At 47.8% G+C, this 25,816-nt stretch overlaps 1 protein-coding gene across 1 annotated transcript in view; it reads right to left on the bottom strand.

The window, feature by feature from the left end:
- CAPN2 (calpain 2) overlaps nucleotides 1-10,459 on the bottom strand; it is a 55,835-nt gene extending 45,376 nt beyond the window's left edge. Inside the window, exons 1-2 of the mRNA XM_084624171.1 lie at nucleotides 10,075-10,459; nucleotides 5,543-5,612 (exon numbers count right to left, since the gene is read on the bottom strand). Of these exons, the coding sequence (XP_084480297.1) occupies nucleotides 5,543-5,612; nucleotides 10,075-10,371 (367 nt within the window). The 5' untranslated portion in view covers nucleotides 10,372-10,459. The remainder of the gene's footprint in view (nucleotides 1-5,542; nucleotides 5,613-10,074) is intronic.
- Between the last annotated feature and the right edge of the window lie 15,357 nt (nucleotides 10,460-25,816).

A 25,816-nucleotide genomic window follows, 5' to 3' on the forward strand; every position in this document is an offset into this window, starting at 1 on the left:
GCTTAATTGTCTAGCATTGCTGCATCCCAAAACTAACCATGGAAAACCATCAGAGACAACTGCAAACAACGGAAACCACTTGGAGGTAAAAAAGGAACATTACAACAACAGGTTTCAGAATAGCAGCCGTGTTAGTCTGTATTCGCAAAAAGAAAAGGAGGACTTGTGGCACCTTAGAGACTAACCAATTTATCTGAGCATAAGCTTTCGTGAGCTACAGCTCACTTCATCAGATGATCCGATGAAGTGAGCTGTAGCTCACGAAAGCTTATGCTCAAATAAATCTGTTAGTTTCTAAGGTGCCACAAGTACTCCTTTTCTTATTACAACAGACAGGGGATCGCCCTGTCTATGAATAGAGACAAAACATTTTTCAGGATAACAGAAGTCCGGGAGAAGTGCAACTTGTGGAACGGACATGTTTTTTGTGAAAATCTGGATTCTGGTTTCTGTGAAGCTCTGCAACAGACTGAACTTTGCAGGGGAAACCTACTTTATTAGAGAGAAAAGGTAACTATTAATAAGTGTAGGCCCTAGTTTGCATTTTCTGATTTTTGTTTTGTAGTGTAACCATTTGTTTTTGCCACTCTCTGCTGTTTTTAGTTGAATCTCTATTCTTTCTTGCAGTAAAAGAAGAGGAGGGTTATTTAAGTGCTGTACATTTTACAGGGACAGAGCTTTAAGGTAAAACTGGTAAACTGGGCACACTGATCCTTTGGGGGCAGAGGATCTCGGATTTCTGTGAGTACTGGTGTCAGGGGCTAAACATCACAGGGGAATGCTTCAAGGGTCTCAGGGACTGGAGTGCACCCACTGTTAACCTGCAAGGCATGGACAGGGCTGGCATAGTCCAGAAAAGAGTGCCTGAAAGGCTGGTAGTGTTAGGCAGCTGACACCCAGCTACCACCAGAAAGACTCCCTCACGTTGCAGGCAAGAGGTAACAAGGTGACTCTCAGTCCTGGGAGTCTGCGATGTATTCGTTTCATGGTCATTCTTTCAGCCTATAGATTGGAACAGTGGCTGTTGCTCCTTGTGTACTCTACATGCACCCTATTGGCCACCGCACCCCTCCATAACCCCAGCCCCACAGAGCATTTAATTAAGATGCCTGGTGTGAACCCTCTGCACTTGGTTCAAACAAGGCACCTTAATTAGTCACTGAGAATGACTGTTGCTGCAAATACTGCTCCCTTGTGAATTCACTAAGCCCTTTTAAAATATTGGCCGATGGGTCCATACACAAGTTTGAGCATTCTGACTCCTGGTGTATGTAACCTTTTGATTTACCCCCAATACTCACTGCACCTAGCACGTATGCTCCTGAACATACTGGCATGTGGCAGACCAGGAGTTGCAGGGTGGGATTCACTGTGGCAAATGGGATAATTCCAAGGACTTTCCATCCCATGCTAGGGTCAAAAATCAATCAATCAACCAAGCCCAGGATGCAGCTGATCAAGTGAAGATAGTCCACTCACTTGTAGCCTCCATGTGACACACTTTATAGTCACAGTGGTGAACTGCATTATGATATCTAATGTTTTACTCTTCTTCCCCCAGGGGGGCTTTCCATCAGAAGCATCTAGCAGACATGCTTATTACTTAGAGTACAGTGACTAATTTTTTTGATAAGGCATTACATTTTCCAGGTTTTAATTTGTCTGAGTGAGTGAGAGGAATGGATGAGTTACTCACAACACAGTAAACCCATCATAGGAAAACACGCATCTAATTTTGTGACTTCACCCTATCTGATTTTTGTTATATTTTTCAAACTTTTTTTCTAGGGAGGCGCCATTTATGTCTATACACAGATGAGAGATACCGTGCTGTGTATGCTCCAGTGTTGTGATACCATGGTGACTTCCTTTTGAAAAAAATTGTAAAGAATGAATAAGCATCCTCTATGCAATGGGCATTGTTTCCTTTCTTCTGCCACAATGAGTCACTACATCCCATTTGATGGGTTTTTTTAGCCAAATACCATAGCTGAGTAATGTTCGATCTGATGTTGCTGAACTAAATACAATTGTCGCCAGAACTGTAAGAATTGTGGAATAATAATAATAATTAATAATAAAAGCACCTCTCCTGAAAAATTAAACCCTAAAGGGGAGATATTTGGTGCTTTTGAGAACCTAATGCATTATATATTTTACATTGTAATGAACGGCTACAGTGTGTGTGTGTGTGTGTGTGTGTGTGTGTATCACAGTCCTGTACTGGATAAAATTAGAACGATTCAACAATACACTCTATACTGTGAGCAAATAAGAGAGATGCTCCTTAAGTTTAAGAGGTAGGATCTTGTGGTTTTGGTGTTCTCTATCCCTGCTGTAACGGTGACTTTCTAGATGGTCATGACGTGCAGCGTCATCATAACTGTGACGCCATAGGTGGCCAGAGGTTTGTCACAATGTAAGTAGGGTTTCTGATTTTCAGGACTCTTACAGAAATTGTGCCTTACTTATTATTAGTAGGAAGTCACTCTGATTGCCACCACGTATCACAGCTTCCTTTCTTAAATGAACCAAAACCCAGTTTCCTCATTAGTGCAAAAATTGTAACCATAACTTGAAAACAGCAGCAGTAGGATCTGAAATGAACAATGTAGGGTGTCTTGCCTCCACATCGTTCTGATGAAAAGCAACCTTTAATGCTTTTGGCCTTTAATTGCTTGCCAATTCCAACTGAAAAAACAATAGTGAAAACACAACTGCAAATATTGGGAACGTTCGTCCCTTTGTTTGTATTTTGTACTAAACAATTATTCTTGGAGTTTTCCCTTCAGTTAGTTGCATTTATCACTTTAAACTGAAATCAAAAAAGTGTTCTCTATAGATAAGTGTATTACAGCTGAGTAAAGCAGTGGGGTGGGAACCAGTGGGAAAGATGTTCCTGCACTTTTGACCTCACATACACTGGACTTGTGCGGTCATGCCAGATGGAGGGCGCCTTTTATACAGAAACATGCTGGGGGCTGGGAGGGGAAGGAATCACACCTGTCAGGGCAGAGTTCCTGCACACACACACAAAAAAATATCAAGACTACATTACACCCCATAGCCGCATCATCTACTCCCTCATTAATCAGTTTCTTTCTCCTGCAGCATTGCCTGTATCCACATTCTTCCCCTGCTGCCAGCACCTGCCTGACACTACAAGCCAGTGCAGTACTGCAGTCTGGCCTAGAGGCTCTCCTCTGGTGAGTTCAGCCCTAGCAGTGCTAACTGCCTGGGGTGGGAGCACAGAGGGGCTGGAGTAGATTACTGAGATTTTTCACTGCAGGATTTAGATCCCTCCCTGGAATAGCCACTCCCTACACTTTCACCTTGCTCCGTGGTTCACCTTGAACTTTTTACTCCTGGAACCGGTTGGACCTGTAGTTGCATAAGCTCAGTGGCAGGCAGCTCAGGAATGAGCCAGTAATAGACATATCTATCAGGAGGGATGGATATACATTCCCTTCTGTTAGTTTTAGCTTAATACCAGCTTGTTCAGAGATATGGTATATGTGCTCGTGGCTTTGTTTTCTCTGTACTGCACCTTTTAAATTTCTCAGGAGCCTACCTGTGTGCAGGGCCAGCTGCCATTCTGAGATTTGACTTTTGTTCTTTCTTGTTTTGTTGTTCTCCTTTAACTTAAAATTAGTCAGTCATTCAGACTGAAGAAAATCTGACAATTCCAAACAAGTGACCAAAGGAAAGAGAGGCCAAGATCTTTAAAAAGAGATACTGTCTCGCCATAGATGGTCTAACCACAGGCAGACCGTGGATCAGGCTGCTTTAAATCAATCTGTATTTCCTCTGAAGCACAAAGAACATGCCAGTCATGGCAGACTGCACAGTGTGCTTGAGGGATGAGACCACAACCTTTAGTGATTTGATTGACTGAAGCAGAGGCAGCAAGGGATGATGTAACAGGAGACAAGAGTGGAGAAGGAGGAGCAGAGTTGTTAAGGGCCTAGAAGGTGAGGACAAGAAGCTTGAACTTTATGCAGTTCAACAGGGAGTCAGAGGAGGGTCTCAGATGTACGTGTGTGAGAGTGACGTGATCATCACAACAGACAAGAAAGGTGATCTTGGCAGCATGGAGGTGATGCAGGTGTTAGGGCAGCCAAACAGAAGGAATTAAAGCTTTCCAGCGCAAGGATCATCTTTTTGTTCTGTGTTTCTACAGTGCTGAGCACAATGGGATCCTAGTCAATAACTGGGGCTCCTAGGTGCTAAGGCAATACACATAATAAATAACACAGCAGTCATGACTGGAGTTGCGATGCTGGATGAGAGTGTTGACTGGACAGAAAGAAAAGGATGGATTTTAGACATATTGTGGAGGAAGAAATGTCAAGATGAGACCATACTAGGCCACCACACCCCTGAGCCCCAAACTGATAGTGTTTTAAAAATCAAAATGGGTCAATACACCAGAAGGTCCATCATGAGGTGGTTCCCAAGGGAATGCTCAGAAATGCTCCTTTACCCAATGAAACTGCATATAACATTTCCTTCCTCACTGATTTTTTTTTTTTTTAAACTGCAGGACTAGTGCACTCTGCACAGTTGTTTGTTAATTTAAAAAAAAACCAAAACACCCCACTGCACATTGCAGAGAGGATGAGAGAACAAACCACACATGACAGCTATTAGTCACATCACTTAAGGCACTACTGAAAGATGCTCAGCCGCTACAGTGATGAAGGTGGTATTAGAACCTATACAGAATAGAAAATTAACCGTAGTATGTGATACAGCAGGGCCAGATGGCAGCAGGATAGTCATCCATGCGAAGTATAAGGGCCCCAGGATGATCAGAGCCTGTGGACTGAGGAGAGGTTACTACAGGTTAATTAGAGCACCTGGAGCCAATTAAGGACCTGCCAGAGACCTAATAAAAACCCCTGCTTCAGTGAGAAGGGAGGAGAAGAGCTGATTGTAGTTTAGAGGAGCACTGTTATGACCAGAGTAGCAGGGGAGGGAAACATTGCTGGAGCAGAGGGACTGCCCAGTGGGAGAGAGGGTAAGAAGCCCGAGAAGCTGAAGGGGCAGAATGGGAGGTAGCCTAGGGGAAAGAACTATAGCTCCAAGTGCTCAGCTGCTCTCCCTAAGGCCCCTGGGTTGGGACCTGGAGTAGAGGGCAGGCCTGGGTCCCTTCCCCACTCCCCTTCCCTCCCCCACCAGGGCACTAGCAGAGCTGTCAACAATAGAGGCAGCACCCTGACCCATCACATGAAGGAGAAACACAGGACCCCACCAGAATAGCATTTGCCACTTGTCACAAATATTATTATTAATTCAGACAGTGATGCTGCATACAATGGACAAAGAAAACAGAATCCAATCTGGAGGAGCTTTCAGCGAAGGTCAGATAAAACGTGGTCATCAACAATACAAGGGGAGATGGCAAAAGGCAAAGGGGTGGAAACTGGAGAGAGAACTAAACAGTTATTTAAGAGTCTAACATGAAACACTAACGGTGTGGAACTTGGACAGCATGTTAAGATACCACAACCGAAAATCAAACAGGTGATCTCTGTCTTACCCAAGGCTCCTTGGCAGATATCTGTGCGGGTGGCACCTCCAACAATAAACTGGGGATTAGAACACAGCTCCTGGAATGAAATACATAAAGTACTTAATAAATAGACAGACATGGGATAGGCAGTGTACTTAAGATGCCGGAGATCCCAAGTCTGTTCCTTACTGACCATCTTAGTTTCTGTACATTTGCAGCCATGGTGTGTTACGATTAAGGCTGTGTGTTGGTCACAGAAGTCACTTTCTGTGACTTCTGCAGTGGCCAGCAGCAGTTTGGGGGTGTGGGTGGGGGTTCAGAGCTGGGGCAGGGGTTTGGGGTGCATGGTGGTGCTTTCCTTCGAGGGGGGGGCAGGTGGGAGGCTACTACCATCATGTCCCTGCAGCTCCTAGGCGAAGTGGCCAGGAGGGCTCCCTGCAGGCACCACCCCCACGGTTAACAGCCAATGGGAGCTGCAGAAATGGCGCTGTGACAGGACCAGAGCACGGAGCTCCCCTGGCCGCCCCTCCCCCTAGGAGCTGCAGAAACATGCCAGTCAGAGCTGTGTAGGGAGGCTACCAGTCCTGCCAACACCCCCCGCCCCAGCACTGGTCCCAGGCCGTGCACCGCCTCCCACCCAGCACCCACGGCCCGCCCCTACAGAGTGCCCGCAGTCCCTGGCCCAAGTTTTAGTTAGGGGTATTTTTAGTAAAAGTCATGGACAGGTCACAGGCCATGAATTTTCATTTACTGCCCATAACCTATCCATGACTTTTATTAAAAATACCTGTGACTAAAACGGAGCCCTAGTTATGATTGCCCCCTCCATTGCAAAGCATATCAAAACCATTACATAAAGAGGATACCGTCGTGTCAAGAATGGAGAAGGGCAGGGGGCGTCTGGTGTACTAACACAGCCAGGGCTGGCTCTAGGATTTTTGCTGCCCCAAACAAAAAAATTTTGGGCTGCCCCCCATCCCAGCCCTGGGTTCCCCCCCACCAGTGCCCTCCCTGCACTGCACCCCCCTGCTGCCCCAGACTTGGGCTCTCACCCCCCACACCCGCAGCCCCCTGCTGCCCCAGTCCTGGGCTCTCACTCCTCCACCTCACCCGCAGCCCCCTACTGCCCCAGCCCTGGGCTCTCACCCCCCCACCCCACCCGCACCCCCTGCCACCCCAACCCTGGGTCACTGGTAACTCACTCCCAGGGCGGGTGGTCAGCATCCCGTTCATGACATTGGCAGGGGCAGAGGCTGCATCCACTCGACTCCTTCCTGGCACCCAGGGGACCCTGACTCCGCCCACTCACCTCTCACCTCCAGCCCGTCCGGGTCAGGGTCAGGATAAGCAATGGGGCTCCCGGGCTATGCCTCAGCCCAGGGTCCCTCCAGCCGGGGCTTCTGCCTACAGGACCGGCCAGGAATCGGGAGGGCAGAGCCAGGTGGATCGCCCCGGCAGGGCACTGAGGAGCCGGGGCAGGGCAGCCCCAGAGGGAGCAGCCAGCAGGGAGCAGAGCCCCAGAGAGCGGGACGCAGGCCCCGCATGGCAGCGCCTTGGGCACCGGTCCCCTCTATGGCCCCACTGCTGCTCCTAGCCGCCCTGCTGCGGCCCCTGGGCGGCTCAGGCCACTTCGCCCAGCCCCGGCTGCTGCGCTGGGGGACGGCCACCCTGCGTCACTTCATAGCTATTTAGGTCAAAAGGGACCATTATGATCATCTAGTCTGACCTCCTGCACAACACAGGCCACAGAATTTCACCCACCACTCCTGCGAAAAATCTCTTACCCCAGCCCAAGTGTCCCACCCTCCACATGTCGGAGCCCGCCGGCGGCGCAAACCATAGCAGTCCCAGGGCAACCCCCACGCCGCTGCTGCTGGACCCCAGTCCCGGGGCCAGCTTTGGCCACTCGCTGTGGCTCTTCCACCTGGTCTTCGGCAGCAGCTTGGGGGCTGGGACAGCATCTACCTGGGTGAGCGTTGGCAGGGCCGGCCCTGAAGTGGGGGGGGGGAAAAAAAAGGATGGCCTGAATGCCGCCCCTACAGATGTGTCGCTCCAAGCACCTGCTTGCTTTGCTGGTGCCTAGAGCTGGCCCTGGTAACACAGCACAACAATGGGGAAGGGAAATCATGGCCAAGGAAAACCAGGGCAAATATCTGTTTTTACAACAGGCACAATTTCAGGCTTATACATACAAGATTTTAATGCCTAATCTTTGAAGGACCCTGAGACAATTAATTGCGAGGAACCCATATCTGCTTTGGAAGGATTAACAGCTGAGAGGACTCTGCTGGGATCTGAATGGGTGCTTGGAAATTGCATAGTAAGCACGAGCTCCTTTAAGTTGCCAGGGATGAAGGCTGAGTGGCACATTGTATAGAACAGCCTCCATGTCTCAGACAACTCATCCCTGTGCTAAGAAAAGCAGCTTTCTGCAGTGACCGATCGCAATGGTACCCAAAGCTAACATACTTGTCTGCAGAGGGTGGTGTAGGCTCTAAGGCAAAACATAAGCAGAGAAAACTTTGTACAGTGTTGGCCACCCCACAGTGGGTTCCCTGAGTAAACAGAGGCTTGGAGACCAGCCCCTTCATAAAATAGCATATTGATTGGGCTCTAGTTGTTTGGCTCTTACCCCTGAAGGATTTTTCCATTTGTTCTTGGACCTGTTTCAATGCTCCTTGGGAGCACTTTGAGCCAAATTCTTCCCTAATGAGTTCCTAATACACCAAGGATGAATGTGGCCCTGTGCAAAGAAGCTTTATTCAGCTGTACCTCTACAAAAGATAGGCACTAAACAAAGTGGTAAGGGATGCTAGACAGCTGGCAGGAAAATATAACCTCCCTGTAACAGTCAGAGTAGAGGAAAGGGTATATGGAGAGGGCAGGGGGAAGGGGTGTGTAAATAGGGACATTAAAGTGGGAAAGACTATCACAGAGATTTGGAAAATGAAGAATGAAGCAGGCAACATTAGTAGGATGAAGAGAAGGAAAAGAAATAAGTAGTGATGGGGACAGAATCCATTGTAACAACTCCAAAACTTGACAGGTATAGTTCACAAAAGACCTGTGTAGCTGCAGGGTGTGGATCTCAGGGTGGGGATGGTGTGAGAGTTGGGACATGGATTAAATCAGCAGGGTTTGTTCATATCAAACAGGTGTAAACAGGCATGAGTTATATAGATTGGAAATGCCAACAAATGAGTCAACTAACAGCTAAGAACAGCCCACTGGCTATTACATGTTAAAAAAAGCCCTCTTCAACTGAAAGCATAGTGGGAGGGCAATGGAATGTGAATGCGGATTCTTGTGTGTCTTGCCCTTCATGGAGTTTGGCACTGAAAACCAGCCATGGCTCTGGCTGGCTTCAAATACTGGCTCCTGTCTTAAAAGTAAAAAGATTTCCTGTATTGAACTCAAGATAAACAAGATATCTGGCATAATTATAAAATTGATGTGAGAGGAAGATCTGGGCCCAAGTTTGTATCAATATAGCTCCCCTGACTCCCATGGAGTTACTCAGACCTTACACCAGGTGACTCTGGCCCTTGAACTGGACTGAATCTCTTTGAAGTTCAAACAGAGTTTCACTTAACCTTCCTGTTCATTTTTGTGCCTCAGCATTTCAAGCCCAGATATTTCCACAGTTCCCACAAACCTTCCAGCTAGTTTTATAGACCAAAGAGTTTTGAATAAATCCAAACCGAACTGCTGGAACTTTTTAGGTTTGCCTGGTATACATCACTGAGCCATTAACTGCCTGCATCTGCACCCTCATATCTTGGCTGTGTGACAGCACCAGGCAACTTGGACGTGCATCCCTTGCCCATTAGCAGGAACCAGTAATACGCATTCTTCTCTATGGGATGGGGAAAAGGTTTTCGATCAATAGACAGGCTTTCACTGCTGTGTGTGCTGAGCTTGGAAAGAGTGCATTCATCCTCCCTGGCTAAACAGCTGTCAGGTAGCGCTGCTTTGCCAGGGACCTTCAATCCATGTGTCTTCCCCCTCTCCCTTTAAGGAGAGACAGTTTCTATAACCTAGTCAGGTGTAATTTAATCTCTCTTCCTGCTAGAGATGGGCTCAAGCCAATAGATCCTGATCCGAATCCCCAACCACTTTGGGGTAGTAACATCCCAGGGACTGGGTTTGGCTCATTAGTAAAGAGAAGGACCTAATGCAAAATTCAGAGCAGACCCCTCCCCCACCTTGCCCCTAAAAATTCAGAGGTTGGAGGTTAAGATCAGGGGGTTGAGCTCATCTGCAGTTCTCATGCTGTCATGATGCACTGAAAAGTCCAGCTCAGTTTTTTATAGACAGTATCTTTTGACTCTTTCATTTAGAAATATCTTCCTCCCCCCCAGAACTTCCCCTGCATGGGGGTGGAAGGGGGAACCCCCCCCCTCCAGGGGAAGCTCACCCTGATCACTGCACTCCCCGCACCAGCCAAGCCAGCACAGCTATTCCTGACAACGGCATGGCTTTGCCCTGCCCTTTACGTTGACCCCCTTCTCTCGCCCTCCTCCCTGCTGCCCAGGGGGCCCATCACGCAGGTATCCTACCGTTGGTCTCCTCCACGTGATGCCCTGAGTTTTGTGTGAGTTTGGTCCCAGTTCTTTGTACCCCAGAGAGGATGCAATCGCAGGGAAGGATGGATCCTGGAAGAGTTTCCCAGCCTGAAGGCACTCGTTCCTCAGCCTCTCAAAGTCCTGACTGAGGTACTTAAACGCCTTTGCGTTGGAGCCTAAGCCCCTGGCTGTTTCTCTCTCCTTAGCTAATTTAGCTGCAATCCCAGACATGTTTGCCTTCTCCCGCTGCTGCTGGTGTTTTGCTGCCGTCTGCTCTCCTGTGGGTAACATAAAAATGCAAACCTTCCAGCTGAGCAGAGACGTAGGAAACCTGAAGTAAACAGCAGCAGCTGTATTGGGAGCCAGAACCGCTGGTGAATCATCGGGGGTTGGGGGGGGAATCTGCAGCAAAAGCTGGGTGTGGCTCGTGCTTAAAGCTTTTAGCTTCCCCCTAGTGTCCCTCTGAGGGTATTTACTAGAGGGCAGTGATGCACGGTGCCGGGGTGTTACCATCTGTCAGCTAGTGTTACTGACAGTTACATCTTGCCTGTTTGGTAAGGTGCAATCCTCCTTACTGGGATGTGCCTTTCCAGTGCCTGTTATCCCCCTTAAGCAGATGTCCTTTTCTTTGTTTTTTTGAACAGCTTCCTCCCTCCATCAGAAGTCTTCAAAAACTGGCCCTCAACATGGGAACAGGATCTGGGACCTTTTTGTTCCAAAGCACAGAACTCTGCCAGTTGAACTAAAGGAGTGACCTCTTAGCTGGTAGGAATCAGCTCTTAACCGCTGCATGGATCAGCCATTTGAAGGGGACATGATCCACCTAGCCACTGTGTTATACACTCTGACTGTCAGGGTAGCTTATTCTGAGTATCTGAGGTCCGCAGGAGTAAAAATCCCATACCCATCACTTTCTCGTGATCTCTGGCTTGGGTTGTCAGCAGGAATAAAACTCAAACCTTTGGGCACCAAAGCCCAGGCCTCTACCCTGTAAACTAAATGGGATAACAGCCTGTACTGAATGTAAAACTTCTCTTTACTGCATTTCCTCTTTAGTTCCTCCACTCCAAAACTGGCTGTATTTGACAGTAATGGGTGATGCAATGCTTATATTTTGTAACATGCTTTGGGATCCTCTGGAATTTAAGGCTCTGGAGGATTAGTATCACCTTTCCCTTTGACGAGCTACATTTTGAGGGGATCCTTAAATCCTGAAACATTTTCTATTGATGCTGTACAAAATACCTAGGAAAAGGAGAAAACTGAACATTAGCTGTACACATGGCTGGCATGGTCCTTTCCCCCATTTGCATTGTTCTGTTGTCTTTCCTGGAGTTCCAGGTAGCAAGAAATATCTACAATTACCTCTGTTATTGTTAATTATTTATATTATAGTGTCACCTCAAGATTCCAGCAGATGCCCCATTGAGCTAGGCACTGTACAAGTGCAGAATAAGAGACCAGTGCTTGCCCTACAATCTAAACCAGGGGTTCTCACAGCACATTTTTTGATGGCCTCAGAGTGCAACCACCAGCTCTTGCTGGTGGCCGCTCTGACAATTTTTCCTAAAATACTCAATTAACTTTAGGAAAAACAAATGAATATGCACATATCCATGTCCAAATCATTGTAATTTATTTATGTAGGTTTTTTTTTTGCAGACTCAATAATAAAAATAATGTACAGTTGTCGCTATTCCTACTGGACCTAAACAGAATAGAAACACTAATAAGGTGCTTCGCATGTTCTTGACTTCTTTCTTTTTCTTTTTCTGGTTGCTTTTTTTTTTAGACTTGCTAGCTACTAAGTCTGCTGTGAAAAGTGATATTAACAAACACACAAATATCACTTTCCACAGCAGACTTACACAACCCTGGGAATCCTGGGGACAAATTGAGCCCTGGATGGGGAGGTGGGTACAGAGGCAGCGGGAGCCAGGGGCAGTGCGGGCTAGAGGTGATGTGCTTGGGGAATGGAGCCCAAAGCCCTGGAACCTGCCAGGGATGAAGCCTGACCCCACCATCCCTGGGAAGGTGGGGAACTCACTGGCTACTCCAGCTCTTGTGTCTCCAGAGCGGGGCCACTGCTTTGCCCCCCATAACCACCCAGAAGGCTGTGGCCACAAGAAAAGCCGCTGGTGGCTGCATTTGAGAAACACTGGTCTAAACAGAGAAAGGAAGTATTATTACGCCCACTTTATAGATGGAGGCACAGGGAAAGTAAGTAATTTACCCAAGATTACACACGAAGTCTGTGGCAGAGCCAGGAATTGAACCCAGCTCACCTGAATCCCAGTACAGTGTTTTAACCCCAGTCCATCCTTCCACCCACTATTAGTCCCCTATATAGTGTGGCTATAAGTGAAGGGCTTCAGCTACTCTGACTCTCAAGACAGTGGCTGCTAGTGGTGCCACCTGACATGGGACATTAGCTGAAAATCCACCCCCCTGAGTAAGGTAGTTATACCAAGCGAACCCCCAGGAATGAAGCTACCACCTCTCAGGGAGAAGCTCTCCCCCCAGCATAGATAGCGTCTTCACTAAGTGCTACAGCTGTGAGTGTAGACAAGCCCTGAGTCAGAAGCTGGCACAGCATGCTTTATGGAACAGTATAAAACCAGCACAAAGAAGATGCTCTGCACAGTGGGTACTGTCCTTTTCTGAACAGCAGAATGGACAAGCAACTGAACTCATCCCACACCACCCCTGAGTGGGTTAAAATGGATTACAAGAGGCTATTTGACAGGAGGGGCTGCACCTGGGTGAGGTGTAGGCTGGCTATACTAAACCCCAGCTAGGCTCCGATAAAGCCAGAGAGAGAGGCGAGCACAAAGAGGCTGCTGCAGGGGGAGAGAGTCAGCAGTTACTCTCAGGGTTGCAAGAAAGGAGTAGGAAGAAGCCCAGGGGTCACAAAATCAGCAGCTGAGGTCTACACAGTCTCATGCTTATGCCTATTTTCCCTAGGCTTCTTCCTACTCGTTTCTCTCCACCCTGAATAACTGCTGCTGACTCTCTCTCTCCCTGTAGCAGCCTTCTTGGGCTCTCCTCTCTCTGGCTTTATAAGAGCCCCGCCTCCTCCTGCCCAGCTGTGTCAGGTTCAGTTAAGGCTGTATAGCCAGTTTACACCTTACCCAGTGCAGCCAATCCTGTCAAATAGTCTCTTGTGAGCCATGGTGACCCTTTTGGGGTGGTGGGGGGTGAACACCCCATCACAGCACCCCTTACCAGTTCCTTAGGCCAACTTGCTGATGATATACACCCTGTGCAGTCCCAGTGACAGCTGAGGTTGCATGTGCCATAAATCCACACAGAATTCAGCCTCTTGTCTCACTACTGAAGAGTGATGAAAGACACCAAGCCACACCTGTCTCTAAGCAGATCCACCTTGCTAGGACTGCTTTGTTTACTCCTGCAACCTGAACCACAAGTATAATCCCAGTTTGGGTGGAGGAATCATGAGGTTCTATTTAGACAAAGAGCTACTTTGATGTGTTCACATTCAGGGCACTAAAATAAAACCGTGACTTTTTTTTTTCTTCTTTCAAATGCTTGTTTCTCTTTCAGGAATAGGAAAAGCAAAATCCTAAATGCTTTATCCAGCCTTTCCCCATTTAGAAATCTCCCAGTTCCAGCTCTCTGAACTGCCTTCGCCCACTCTCTCACTGCCAAACCTAAACCCTCACAGACACCAGCCTGCACGTTGGGTCTAGTCCTGGCTCAGGCCAAACTCTTGTTGGGATGAAAGAAAGTTTTGCGTAAGTAAGATTACGGCATTGTCCTACACTGTCTGCAGTTACAATACAGACAGCCCACAGAGGGGGAGTAAAACACTCAAAGTAATACAAGCCTTTTAGGATGAGCTGGATTCTTTATTTGAATGATTCAAGCCATTTGGAGAGTGGCAGAGTTAATGAACTTTAACTGCTTTGAAATCCCATATTAGTCCCTGCTCTCAAGTCAGCATTAATTCGGTTTGTCATTTGTATGCTTGCAAAATCCATTCACTGCTTTGCAAAGGAGCTAACAATAACCAGCCCTGCAGCTGGTGAGGTGGAGCCCAAAGCTTTGTGACCATGGCTGCTGGTCATGGGAGCCGTGCTGACAGGACATAGAAGGGAAGGGAGGGGTGACTGAATTCCAGAGTTGTTTTCCTTACTCATGAGGTTGCATGGCTTTACTTTTTCCATGTGATTGCACCACTGCTGGCCATTTGAACTGTCAACTTTCCCCAAACAGAGAGGGAACTTGCTGCTTGCTGAAGGAAACTGTTGTTAGTCTGTAATCAGGGCATGAGAAGCCAGTGCTACAGTGGATTTTTATTTGTAGAGTGAGAGATAAAGCGATGGAGTGAGATTGCAGGAAGTCTGGACTCCTACAGGGATGGTGCTAGACATTTTGCTGTGTAGGTACCCCCCTACACAGGTCTTCCCTGGGCTGGCGCCACCCCGGTACTGTTTAGGGTAACCAATTTTCTAATTTGTGAAAACTGGACATTGAGGGCCAGAACCTCCCCTACTCCCTACCCTGCCTCACCTGTTCCCACTGAGGCCCCACCCCGGCTCTGCCTCTTCCTTCAAGGTCCCGCCCCTGCTCTGTCTTTTCCCTCGAGGCCCCGCCCCCTGTTCTTCTTCTTCCTCTCTCCTCCCCCTCCCCATAGCTCATTGCTCTCCTCATCTCCTCTCTCTGAAAGCTGAGCAGGGCTCTAGAGGTGGAGGGGTGACTGGGGCAGGATGGGGGAGGGAGAGCGAGCCATGTTCTGGGGGTGGAGGGGTGACTGGGGCAAGGCAGGACAGGGGAGGGAGAGCCCCACTCTGGGGTTGACTGGGACAGGACAGGGGGCAGCACGCCGGGGGTGGGGCAAGGGCAAAGGGGCCTGGATAGTGAGGGTCACCGGCCCTACTCCTCAAATGCCCCACCCTTCAGTATCCCTTCCCCCAGGAGCCGGCCGCTGGTACCGCTCTCTGCCGGAGCCAGGAAGTTCCCGAATGCTCCGCGAGCTCCGGCAGCAGCTGCTCTTCCCGCCCTCCCAGCAGCGGAACGGAAGCCAATTGTGGACAGTCAGGTCACCAGACTTTTGGTGACCGGTCAGTAGTACGGCTCAGACGCTGTCAGGTCCCCTTTTCGACCAGGCTTTCCAGTCTAAAACCAGACACCTGGCGACCCTAGTACTGTTCCCGGGGATGAGGATGGGCTGCTGGGCCAGAGCTGCACTACTCGTGCCGACTCCCCGCTGCTATTTCTGGTGTGTGTGTGAGGTGGAGGAGACTACGCCATTAAAGGGGCAGGCTCCTTCCCCACAAAAGTTGTGCTGCGCAAGGGGCAGTTGGACCAGAGCCACACCAGTGCTGCTGTTCAGGCTCAGTCTGCTGGTGTGTGCCTGTCGGGGAGGGGTAGCGCCCTCTTATGCGCTGGGTCTGTACTGCAGCGTACTAACCGCCTCATCTTCCGGTAGAGGGTCTGTTGTGTCTCCTGGAGTCTGGTTTCCCACTTCTGTTGCTGCTGGGCTCAGTGAAAGCTCAGAGAGAGAGAGAATAGCTTACAATTTCTGTTGTATAATGATGAATCACAAAGCCCCCATATAAGCTCAGTTAAGTGAATTTCTCCTTCCAGAGGGACTTTGTGTAGAGTAAGCTCTTAAGAATCTCTGTCTTGAGGGGCATGGTTTCTAGGAGGCAGGTCTTGGCCTCTCTCCTGTGCCCTGTAGATGAGGGGGAAGCTCTAGCTTAGAGAATAACTGCTGCTGATAATTGCCTTTGAAACTCTGCCTGTGAGAAGCTCTTTCCTCAGGACTGGCTCTAGGCACCAACAAAGCAAGCACGTGCTCGGGGCGGCACATTTCCAGGGGTGGCATTCTGGCTGTCCTTTTTCTCCCCCTGGCCCTGCTCAGTCAACCAATGAGCCCCTGCATGGGGCAGGACGGCGGGCTCAGCGTGGGGGTCCCGGTCCAGGGGTGGTCTCTGCCCTGGCCCTCTGCCGCCAGGGGAGTGGAGTGATGCAGCTCCTCCCCCCCGCCCCTGCCGCATGTGTCACAAGCGTTGGAGGAGCCGGAGCCAAGCGGAGCAGGGGCAGGACCAGTGGCTGGTAAGGGACCCACTACCCTGGTCCGCCCCCCTCCCCATGGCTAACCTGCCCCCTAGCCACTCTGTCAGTTACTGTCCCCTCTGCGGGGGTGGGGCCGGGTCTGAGATCGGGCTGGGGGCCCACAGGCGGGATGTACAGCCCTGAGCACCCCACTCCAAACACTGCTATAGCATTACGCATTCTTTTAACATTACCAGTATCAGTGGCTTCTGGTGAGCGCAGTTTCTCAAAACTGAAATTACTAAAAATTATTTGAGGTCCACCATGTCTCAAAATCATTTGTCAGGACTCGCATTAATTTCAATTGAAAGTACCATTGCAAAAAATTTAGATTTCACTGAATTATTAAGACTACGCAAGTATAAAAAACAGAAAAATTTAGTTCATATAAATCTTTTAATTTAGGAGAAACTGGGCACACTGGAAGACACTAACATTTTTCATTACAGTATATAGTTGAACCAAATTGTTTGTAATTGTGACTTTGTTAAAATTAAATGAGTACACTAGTAGGAAATTGTTTTATTTCACTAACTACAGATTCTGTTTTCATATTTTTTTTAATTTTTAAACAGTCAAAAAAACCCCAAACCAAAACAAAAAACGTTGTAAAGTGCAAACGTGTAAAAGCCAAAAAAAAAAAAAAAAAGGGGGCAAGGGCAAAAATGTCTTTGCTTGGGGCGGCAAAAAACCTAGAGCCGCCCGTGCCTTTCCTCTCAATGTATTTAAATCCAAAGCCTATGGGTGGTTCTTCAAGTGTGTTCGGCTGAACTGATGAGTCAAACGGGGACAAGTAAGAGTCTTGCTTACCAGAAGAGGAAGTGAGCACTTCTACTTTCCATGCAGAAGGAACGACAACCTTTAGGCAAAAGGAGTCACAGCTGATAACTGCCATTAACCCTAAGGACAAAAGATACACAATTAAACCAAAGAAAAGGTAAATAACAGTTCATTAAAGGTAAATAAAAGTATACTGGTCAGACTGGAATAGGAGATCTTGCTCAACATAATGGAGGGGCATACTCATGTTGTAACAAATCCTTGGATGGACTTCCTGGTTGTCACTACGCTGCACGCCACAGCCACTGAGATATTCAGCAGCAGCAGGAAGGCAACTCAGATCCACCTGTGCCAAAGTTACAGGCTTCTACCGCTTCCTCTCTAGAGAATTCGCTTTAGCTGGTAGCGTTATATGGCCTTTGGCCTTGCCTGCACTTGCAATGGTGTGTAGGGTATGTATAGCTACATGCCGCAGTGAAAAGCAGGCTCCAGCCACACTGCGGTGTGCAGCTACATGTGGCAGTGAAATGCTGTGTTAGGGTGGAGGCAATGGGGAAAGGCTCCAGCAGCGGGACGTTGCAGTGTTAAAATAACAGTGTAGATGGAGAGACGCTGCTTGGACATATAGAGAATCGTGTAGGGTACATACCCGAAGGTGGTTGTGTGTCTGTATGCTACTCACCTAAGCAATGCCTCACTATCTGTACTGCTATTTATGCCTGTGCTAGCTGAGTATGTGGTGTCAGTTTTCTATATGTGGCTGCAAGCATAGATATACCTATGACTGGGGCTCCATGTTTGTCACGGAGGTTGTGGAAGTCACGGATTCCGTGACTTTCTGTGACCTCCATGACTTCTGCAGAAGCCAGTGTGATTGACTCCAGAGCCAGCCAAGCAGGTGGCCCCGGGGCCAGCTGTTCAGGCAGCCCTGGGGACAGCCACACCAACTGCTGCTGGAGCGGCTCTGAAGCCAGCCACTCCGGGGACCCAGCAGCCAGTCTCACCAGCCACGACTGGACTGGTCCCGGCTCCTTGGCCAGCTGCACTGGCCGCTGCTCTGGCGTCTCCAGGCAGCTGGCCCCCGGGACCACCAGGGCAGTGGCTGATGCGGCTGGCACCGGGGACTGCCTGAGCAGCGATCCCAGGGCAGCTGGAGCAGCCCCTGTCCCCCCAGGGCTCCCCTCCCTGGCCACTGGTGCCATGGGCACCCCATGCTTCCCCCAGTATGGCTCCCCTGCTAAGATTCAATCAAGGGTATTTATGGTATAAGTCACGGACAGGTCACTGGCCATGATTTTTTGTTTCTTGCCCATGACCTGTCCATGACTTTTATTAAAAATGCCCATGATTAAATTGTAGCCTTACCTTTGACATACAATTGAGCAATTCTGATTCCATCCAGCAGAGAGCAGCAATACACAGTAGCCAGTTCACTACTCTGTATAGCAGTGGTTTTCAAACTTTTTTCTGGAGATCCAGTTGAAGAAAATTGTTGATGCCCTCGACCCAACAGAGCTGGGGATGAGGGGTTTGGGGTGTGGGAGGGGCTCAGGGCTGGGTCAGAGGTTTAGGGTGTGGGGGTGAGGGCTGTGGGATGGGGCTGGGAATGAGGGGTTCACGGTGTGTGAGGGGGCTCTGGGCTGGAGCAGGAGATTGGGGTGCGGGAGGGGCTCAGGGCTCTCGACTTGGGGGGCAAGCTCTGGGCTGGTGCAGGAAAGGGTTCCAGGTTTGGGGGGTCTCAGGGCTGAGGCAGGGGATTGGAGTGTAGGGTTGGGGCGTGGACTTACCTCCGGCAGCTTCTGGTCAGCGGCGCAGCTGGGGTGCAGAGGCAGGCTTCCTGCATGTCCTGGCGCTGCAGACCACGCTGTGTCCCAGAAGCAGGTCTGGCTTCTAGGTAGAGGCGCGCAAGCAGCTTCGCATGACTCTCGCCCACAGACACCGCCCCCTACCCCCGGCCAATGGGAGTGTGGGTTCTTGGGCCCCCCTGCCTAGAAGCCGGACCTGCTATTGGCCACTTCCAGGGCTCAGCGCGGTGTCGAAACAGGTAGGCACTAGCCTGCCTTAGCTGGGCAGCACCGCCAATGGGACTTTTAATGACCCAGTCAGCGGTGCTGACCAGAGTGACCCAGTGCCTGACATGCCGTGACCCAATACTGGGTCGCGACCTGAAGTTTGAAAAATGCTCCTATATAATGTCTCCTTCTGAAAGTGAAATAATAAGCAATTCAAACCTAGAATAAATACATAGATGAGAGTCCAAATCTGCGCTCAGTCACCTTATATCCTCTGCAATTTCCTGCTGTCCCTGCTCACCCTTTTCCTCCTCTTTGACCTTTTCTAGTATGGCTGCAGCCATAAATTACTCTCAGGGCTGGAGTTGCTCATGGTGGCTGAAGAAGATCTACCACTGCGATTGTTTTGATTAATCTATCCATTCTCCTTTGTGCTTCTAACCTGCATGCTGCTAATTCCCTGCCAAACACGCTTTGACTGTACCTTGCACTAGCAAGAGAAGATGGGTGAAGTAATATCTTTTATTGGACCAACTTCTGCTGGCAGGGGCAGCTCTACCAATTGTGCCGCCCCAAGCAGTCGCCACCGAATTGCCGCCAGACCCGGAAGAGCAGCGGAGCTGCCGCCAAATTGCCGCCCCATTCTCCATGCCGCCCCTAGCACCTGCTCGGAAAGCTGGTGCCTGGAGCCGTCCCTGTCTGCTGGTGACAAAGACAAGCTTTCGAGCTACACAGGGCTCTTCTTCAGGTCTGGGAAACTTACTCAGAGTGTCACAGCTAAATACAAGATGGAACAGATTGTTTATCTTAAGTAGTTGACACATATTTAGGCAGTTTCTTCATTTGAGCTGCATGCTAACATGCCAGTTGCTGCCAATGTAATATTGTTTTGTCCTGAGGGGAAATTAAAACCGTTTGTTACATATTTTTCTGTCTGAGTCAGGGATTATTTGAAGCCAATCACAGTTCACTTTCCAGTGAAGAGTATTAATATTCTGTGCACTGACTGAACGCACTTTAACATTCTGCGTTGCATCCATGTTCTGTGCTCAGTGACCATCTGGCTTATATTTTAAGAGATGGACTTTCTTTAAAACTTAGCATCCCAAGACATGTATCTACTAAGGACCTACTCACAACTATCTGATCAGATAAAAATATTTTCAAACAGTAATAATGCAAAGGATCATAAAATACCTCAGTTGTATGACAGGGTGGTTTTCTTGAAAAATAAGAAAAAAGTTTATTTTTAATATTGTGGCCCTAGGGCATCACTCTGTGCGTCTGGTGCTGCCTTTGTATCTTCTAGAATTCAAATGTCTCTACTATACTAAGAGGTACTACACATGATCTTAGCTCCATATACATTTATCCTTCACTTAAGACAATGTAAGCTGCAACTACTACCAAATGCGAAAATGTGGCATACATTATGCATTCATTAAACACTTTATATCAGAGGAAGCCTTCAGAACCTTTGTTATAAGTCAGACACCAAGAATGTGGCTGGCTTGCCTTTGACTCAAAGTATGTGTGTGTATTCAGTCAAACATGAGGACAGTGGCTGAGCTCACTGCTGGGTTCTCCAGTGGCTTTTGCTGTTGCTGTGTGGCAACTGGCAAGCACAGTTAAATACTGTAGAAAAATTGACCCAATGAAGGAACAAACCTTCTTTGCATCTGAACATATTTTATCAAACAGCAAATTCAAATTCCTTGAAGTCACATGCCACTGCAGCAGAAGCAACTGTAGGCCTTCGACCTATGTGGCCACATGTAAGACCTCTTCTCTCAAAGATCCCTGAGCTGCACGCTTAAATGATAGTATTCAATTTCATATTGACAGCTGTATAAGACCACACCAGGTCCAGTGAGACACCACAGGTACATGGCACAGTAGTAGAGACAAGTTTAGGTCCACAAACCTGTTCACTAGACAGCACTGAACATTTGAACAACTACCTTGTGAAAGACTAGGCCTATTTAAAGAAGCAGTCACTGGTGCAAGAAGTTCATCTGCTTAATGGGGACAATAAGATGAGATGACCTCCTGCGAGCCTAGAATTTAACTATGCTGTATCATGGCTCATCTGCAATGTAGGATGTAATTGTTATGACTGCTTTTCAAAATGTGTGTGGCTCCACTTAGTGGTAAAGATGTGTATAGCTGCCACAAATCGGCACTGTGTGATTTTTCAGCAAAAAGGCAATGAAATGGAACTGAGTTTTGTGTAGACCTCTCTGATTTCGTCCGGCAGCTGTGGCACATATAATTCTGCATACAGCCTGTTCAACCATCTTCTACAGCCCCCTAAAGCCCTTTAGCAAGCAGTGTTGGGGAACGTGGCAGCCATTTTGTACTCAGTTTACAAACGCCTCTCGATGTTAGGGGATCAGTTTTATTGGGAGAGAAAGTGTTTTGATCACTACAAGGCAGTCAGCCCCTCAGTCTCTCAAACACGTATGCATAGATGCAGATATTGGCCAAAACTTCACGAGCTGTATGTATGTCATCTTTAAAAGTGCAGCCCTTCTTTGCACTTCACTACTGCATTGTAATGCCACTGTACTGTCAGTTTGGGGTATGAGCCAAGATGCGGTGGCAACTTCAGCCTGTCACATAATTGCAACCAGAACATGAGTGCTACTGGTGCAAGTGAGCCATCTTCTTCCCCAGCCAGGTCTAAGAAATGGACACCATTTTTTGGATTTGCGTGGAATAAAACCTCACTGGTTTAATGGCATCTTACACTCCCTCATACCTCGGTATGGAAAATCTCTTGGATCATCATAGATTGCAATGGAAAAAAACTTTCAGAGCCATACCTGGAACCATTTAGGAACGTCATGGTTCTTCCTGTGCTGCTTAGTATGGGCCATACAGAACTCTGCAGTAATAGTGAGATAGATCTCATGTTTTCCTGCCCCCCTACTGGTCAAAATAAAAGAATTTCTCTTCACTACAGGGCCAACACCACTGCTAAGCTGCTCTGATTCCCTCCAGTAGAGAGCAGTGTTACACTAGTAATTTTGCTACAATTAAATCTCCCCTGTAAAGGATGTATCTAGAACTGGTTGAAAAATGGCAAATTAATTTATACCAAAAATGTAAAAGAAAATTGAACAATTTTAGTTTCATTCGAAAATGGCTCATAGAGTTTTTGAAACTATTATTTTTGTTTCCTGGTATAGTTCATTCCCTCCTTTCCCTCCCCTTTTTCCCCCTGAAAAAGAGAATGGGGCAAAAAAGATAATCCTTACAAAACTGATCCAAAGCAATTATTTTACTTTGATGAAAAACTGGATCATTTTGAATGATATAAAATAATTACACAAAAATCATTTCATTTTTCTCACATTCTGAAAAGCCATTTTTTTAGTGAAAATGTTTTGACCAGCTCTAGATATATTCATTAAATAAAATAAACAGGGGAAATAGTTTTACTTTGTGTAATGACATCCACTCCCAGTCTTTATTAAAGCCTAAGTTAATGGTGTCCAGTTTGCAAATTAATTCCAATTCAGCCGTCTCTCATTGGAGTCTGCAAAAAGAAAAGGAGTACTTGTGGCACCTTAGAGACTAACCAATTATTTGAGCATAAGCTTTCGTGAAGTGAGCTGTAGCTCACGAAAGCTTATGCTCAAATAAATTGGTTAGTCTCTAAGGTGCCACAAGTCCTCCTTTTCTTTTTGCAAATACAGACTAACACGGCTGTTACTCTGAAACCTGTCATTGGAGTCTGTTTTTGAAGTTTTTTTTGTTGAAGAATTGCCACTTTTAGGTCTGTAATCGAGTGACCAGAGACTATTTCCCCATGTTTATTCTCTCCCCCACTTCCCCCCACTGTTCCTCACATGTTCTTGTCAACTGCTAGAAATGGCCCACCTTGATTATCACTACAAAAGGTTTTTTTCTTTCCTGCTGTTAATAGCTCACCTTACCTGATCACTCTCATTACAGTGTGTATGGTACCATCCATTGTTTCATGTTCTGTGTATATAAAATCCCCCTACTGTATTTTCCACTGCATGCATCTGATGAAGTGAGCTGTAGCTCACGAAAGCTTATGCTCAAATAAATTGGTTAGTCTCTAAGGTGCCACAAGTCCTCCTGTTCTTTTTGCGGATACAGACTAACACGGCTGCTACTCTGAAACCTGACTTGATTTGTTCATCGCTGAATGGGAATAAGTGATCATCTCCTTTCAATCCTCTTTGCTGTCTCTAGGTGGTGCTTGTGTATCGTTTTCCATGTTACTCTGGCAATAGACAGTGCTGACACTGATCAATCCTGCAAAGGGAGAAGTGCAAAATTTAGGATTTATCACTAGAATCAGAAGCTTGAGGTGGAAACGAAACAATCAGGTCGTCCAGTCCATCTCCCAGTCCATGAAGGATTGTTCTGTATGATAGACAGTGGTGGGGCTTTTACCACTTCCCTGGGAAACTATATTCCTATCTTCTAGATTTCCCCTGTGGGAAGTTTTCCTGAAATACAGGTCAGTTAACTATTGCTTATTTTTATCCTGTAAAACCATAACCATTCCTCTTCTCCACATAGCCCACATCAGCTGACCCATCTTTACTGAATCGGAAGGTGCCCAATGGCAGAAGTGCTCAGACCTTGAGCACAATAGTTAAAGACGTGTCCTGGTTCGGGAAGCCCCTGATTCCCACCGACCAAATCCCCATTAGATCACCAGGGCCTGCAGGGGGATCTACAATGGGAGTTAAAAGGGAAACAGGAAATGGAAATTAATCTTTGTCCTGACCCTGACATGAAGGCTAAGAGAGTAGGCAACAGACGAATCCTGATCCTGTAATCCTCAGAGGATGGCAAGTGGACCCTACAAATGTGTTTCCATTTGGCTTGTTGAGACAGGCACATTTAACCAGTCCCTGACCAGTGTGACAAAGTGGGACTGTTCTTAATGTTTCCTCTGAATAGTGTGAGGTTGCCTCAGTTTCCCCTATGCAGTTCTTAAGTATCTAGGTGGTGGGGTAAGGGTGTATGATCATTGCAGAGCCCTAGAGGGCAGGTGTGTGCAGGGGTCTGGACACAGAGAATGGCCGACACCCTGTTTCCTGGCAACTGATGGCCTGGGCCCTTCCCCCCTGCAAGGTGAGAGCTAAAGGGTTGGAGAACAAAGGAATTAGGTGACCTCCTGGCCCAGGAAAGGGACAAAGCCCAGAGGAGGAGGGGCTGGAGGGAGTTTTCAGCTTGGGGCTGGCTGGGACATGGAGTGAAGTGCAGACGTGGTTGTCTGGCTCACGGCCCCCCAAAATGGACCCAGCTGAGGGGTTCTGTTCTCTGCACCTGCAAGCTCTGTTTTAGACCATGTTCCTGTTGTCTAATAAACCTTCTGTTTTACTGGCTGGCTGAGAGTCATGTCTGACTGTGAAGTTGGGGTGCAGGACCCTCTGGCTTCCCCAGGACCCCGCCTGGGCGGACTCGCTGTGGGAAGTGCACGGAGGGGCAGAGGAGGCTGAATGCTCTGAGGTCAGACCCAGGAAGGTGGAAGCCATGTGAGCTGTGTGTCCTGAAGACAGGCTGCTCACAGAAAGGCGACTGCTCCAGAGTCCTGACTGGCTTCATGGGGAGCAGTTCCAGAGCATCGCCCAGGGACTCCGTGACAACTGGTGGGAGTGGTGGGATGTGCTGCACCCCTTGGACGGCGCTTCCTGCAGTAAGTGACTGGGGAGCAGTAAAACGAAGGGGGATTGACAGGAAACAGGGTGTCGGCCATTCTCTGTGTCCAGACCCCTGCACACACCTGCCCTCTAGGGCTCTGCAATGATCATACACCCTTACCCTACCACCTAGATACTTAAGAACTGCATAGGGGAAACTGAGGCACCCTCACACTATTCAGAGGAAACATTAAGAACAGTCCCACTTCGTCACAACCAGTTTCCCTGCTAATCAGCTATTGTGGAAAGTGCAGGAGGTTTGTGTCTGGGACAAAGTAATTGATCATTCCAAGCAATATAGGGACATCAAAGGGATACCAACCAGAAAATGTATGGTTAATAACTCGCCCTGCTTAGCTTCCTTTTCTTGCTGCAGTGGCATGAGGCAAAGTGTAACATCAGTCTCAACTTTACATTTCCTATCTTCTGTCCATTAAAGCTAGACTGGCAATGAGAATTCAGTATGGTGGTTTGTATTTCACATACAGTTAATGTGTCACAATGAGGAATTTTTTCAGCCAGCGTAAGATCATCAATTACATCATTTGCTGCAAAGGTGAAGAAATCTAAGGATTCATGCCCAAAGCATCTCTTAGCATGCTCATGGTATGGTCAGAATTGGATAAAGCACTGCACTAGGTATAGGAAACAGTGTTTCTGTGGTCAGGTTGCTCTTTCTCCTGTTAAAAGTTTCAATGGTTTATACTGTAGATAATTTTTGGAATTATAATTTTAAATCTACATGTATAGTCTGGTATTGCTCTAGGATATTTAACATAATGAACTGGCTAGAGTGCATGTGCATCACTTTCCTCCACTGAACAGAATCAAAACTGCTCAACTGTATCATAGACCCTCTACTGATGATTGATTGTGGAGATTCTCCTTTTGTTGAAGCGGTAGGGGGAGGGCTTTTGGTTGTAGGACAATCTGCGTTCTATCCCTGCTGCCTCCATGAAGTTCTAAGGGGTCATGGTGTGCAGTATGGTCACACAACTAGGAAATCCCATGGGTTTGTTACAATACTTTTAAAAAACAAAATATTGGAAAATTTACCTGCCCTGCTGCCCCTGAGTTCAGGATTCTGTGTTTCCCTTTAAGAGCTGATAACATCACAACAAGCATTTCTATCAGAGGAGGGAGCAGAGGAAAATGCTCTGCTTTCTGAGCTTG

The sequence above is a fragment of the Lepidochelys olivacea genome (assembly GCF_965140295.1).
Source record: "Lepidochelys olivacea isolate rLepOli2 genome assembly, chromosome: 3".
NCBI classification, from domain to species: domain Eukaryota; kingdom Metazoa; phylum Chordata; order Testudines; family Cheloniidae; genus Lepidochelys; species Lepidochelys olivacea.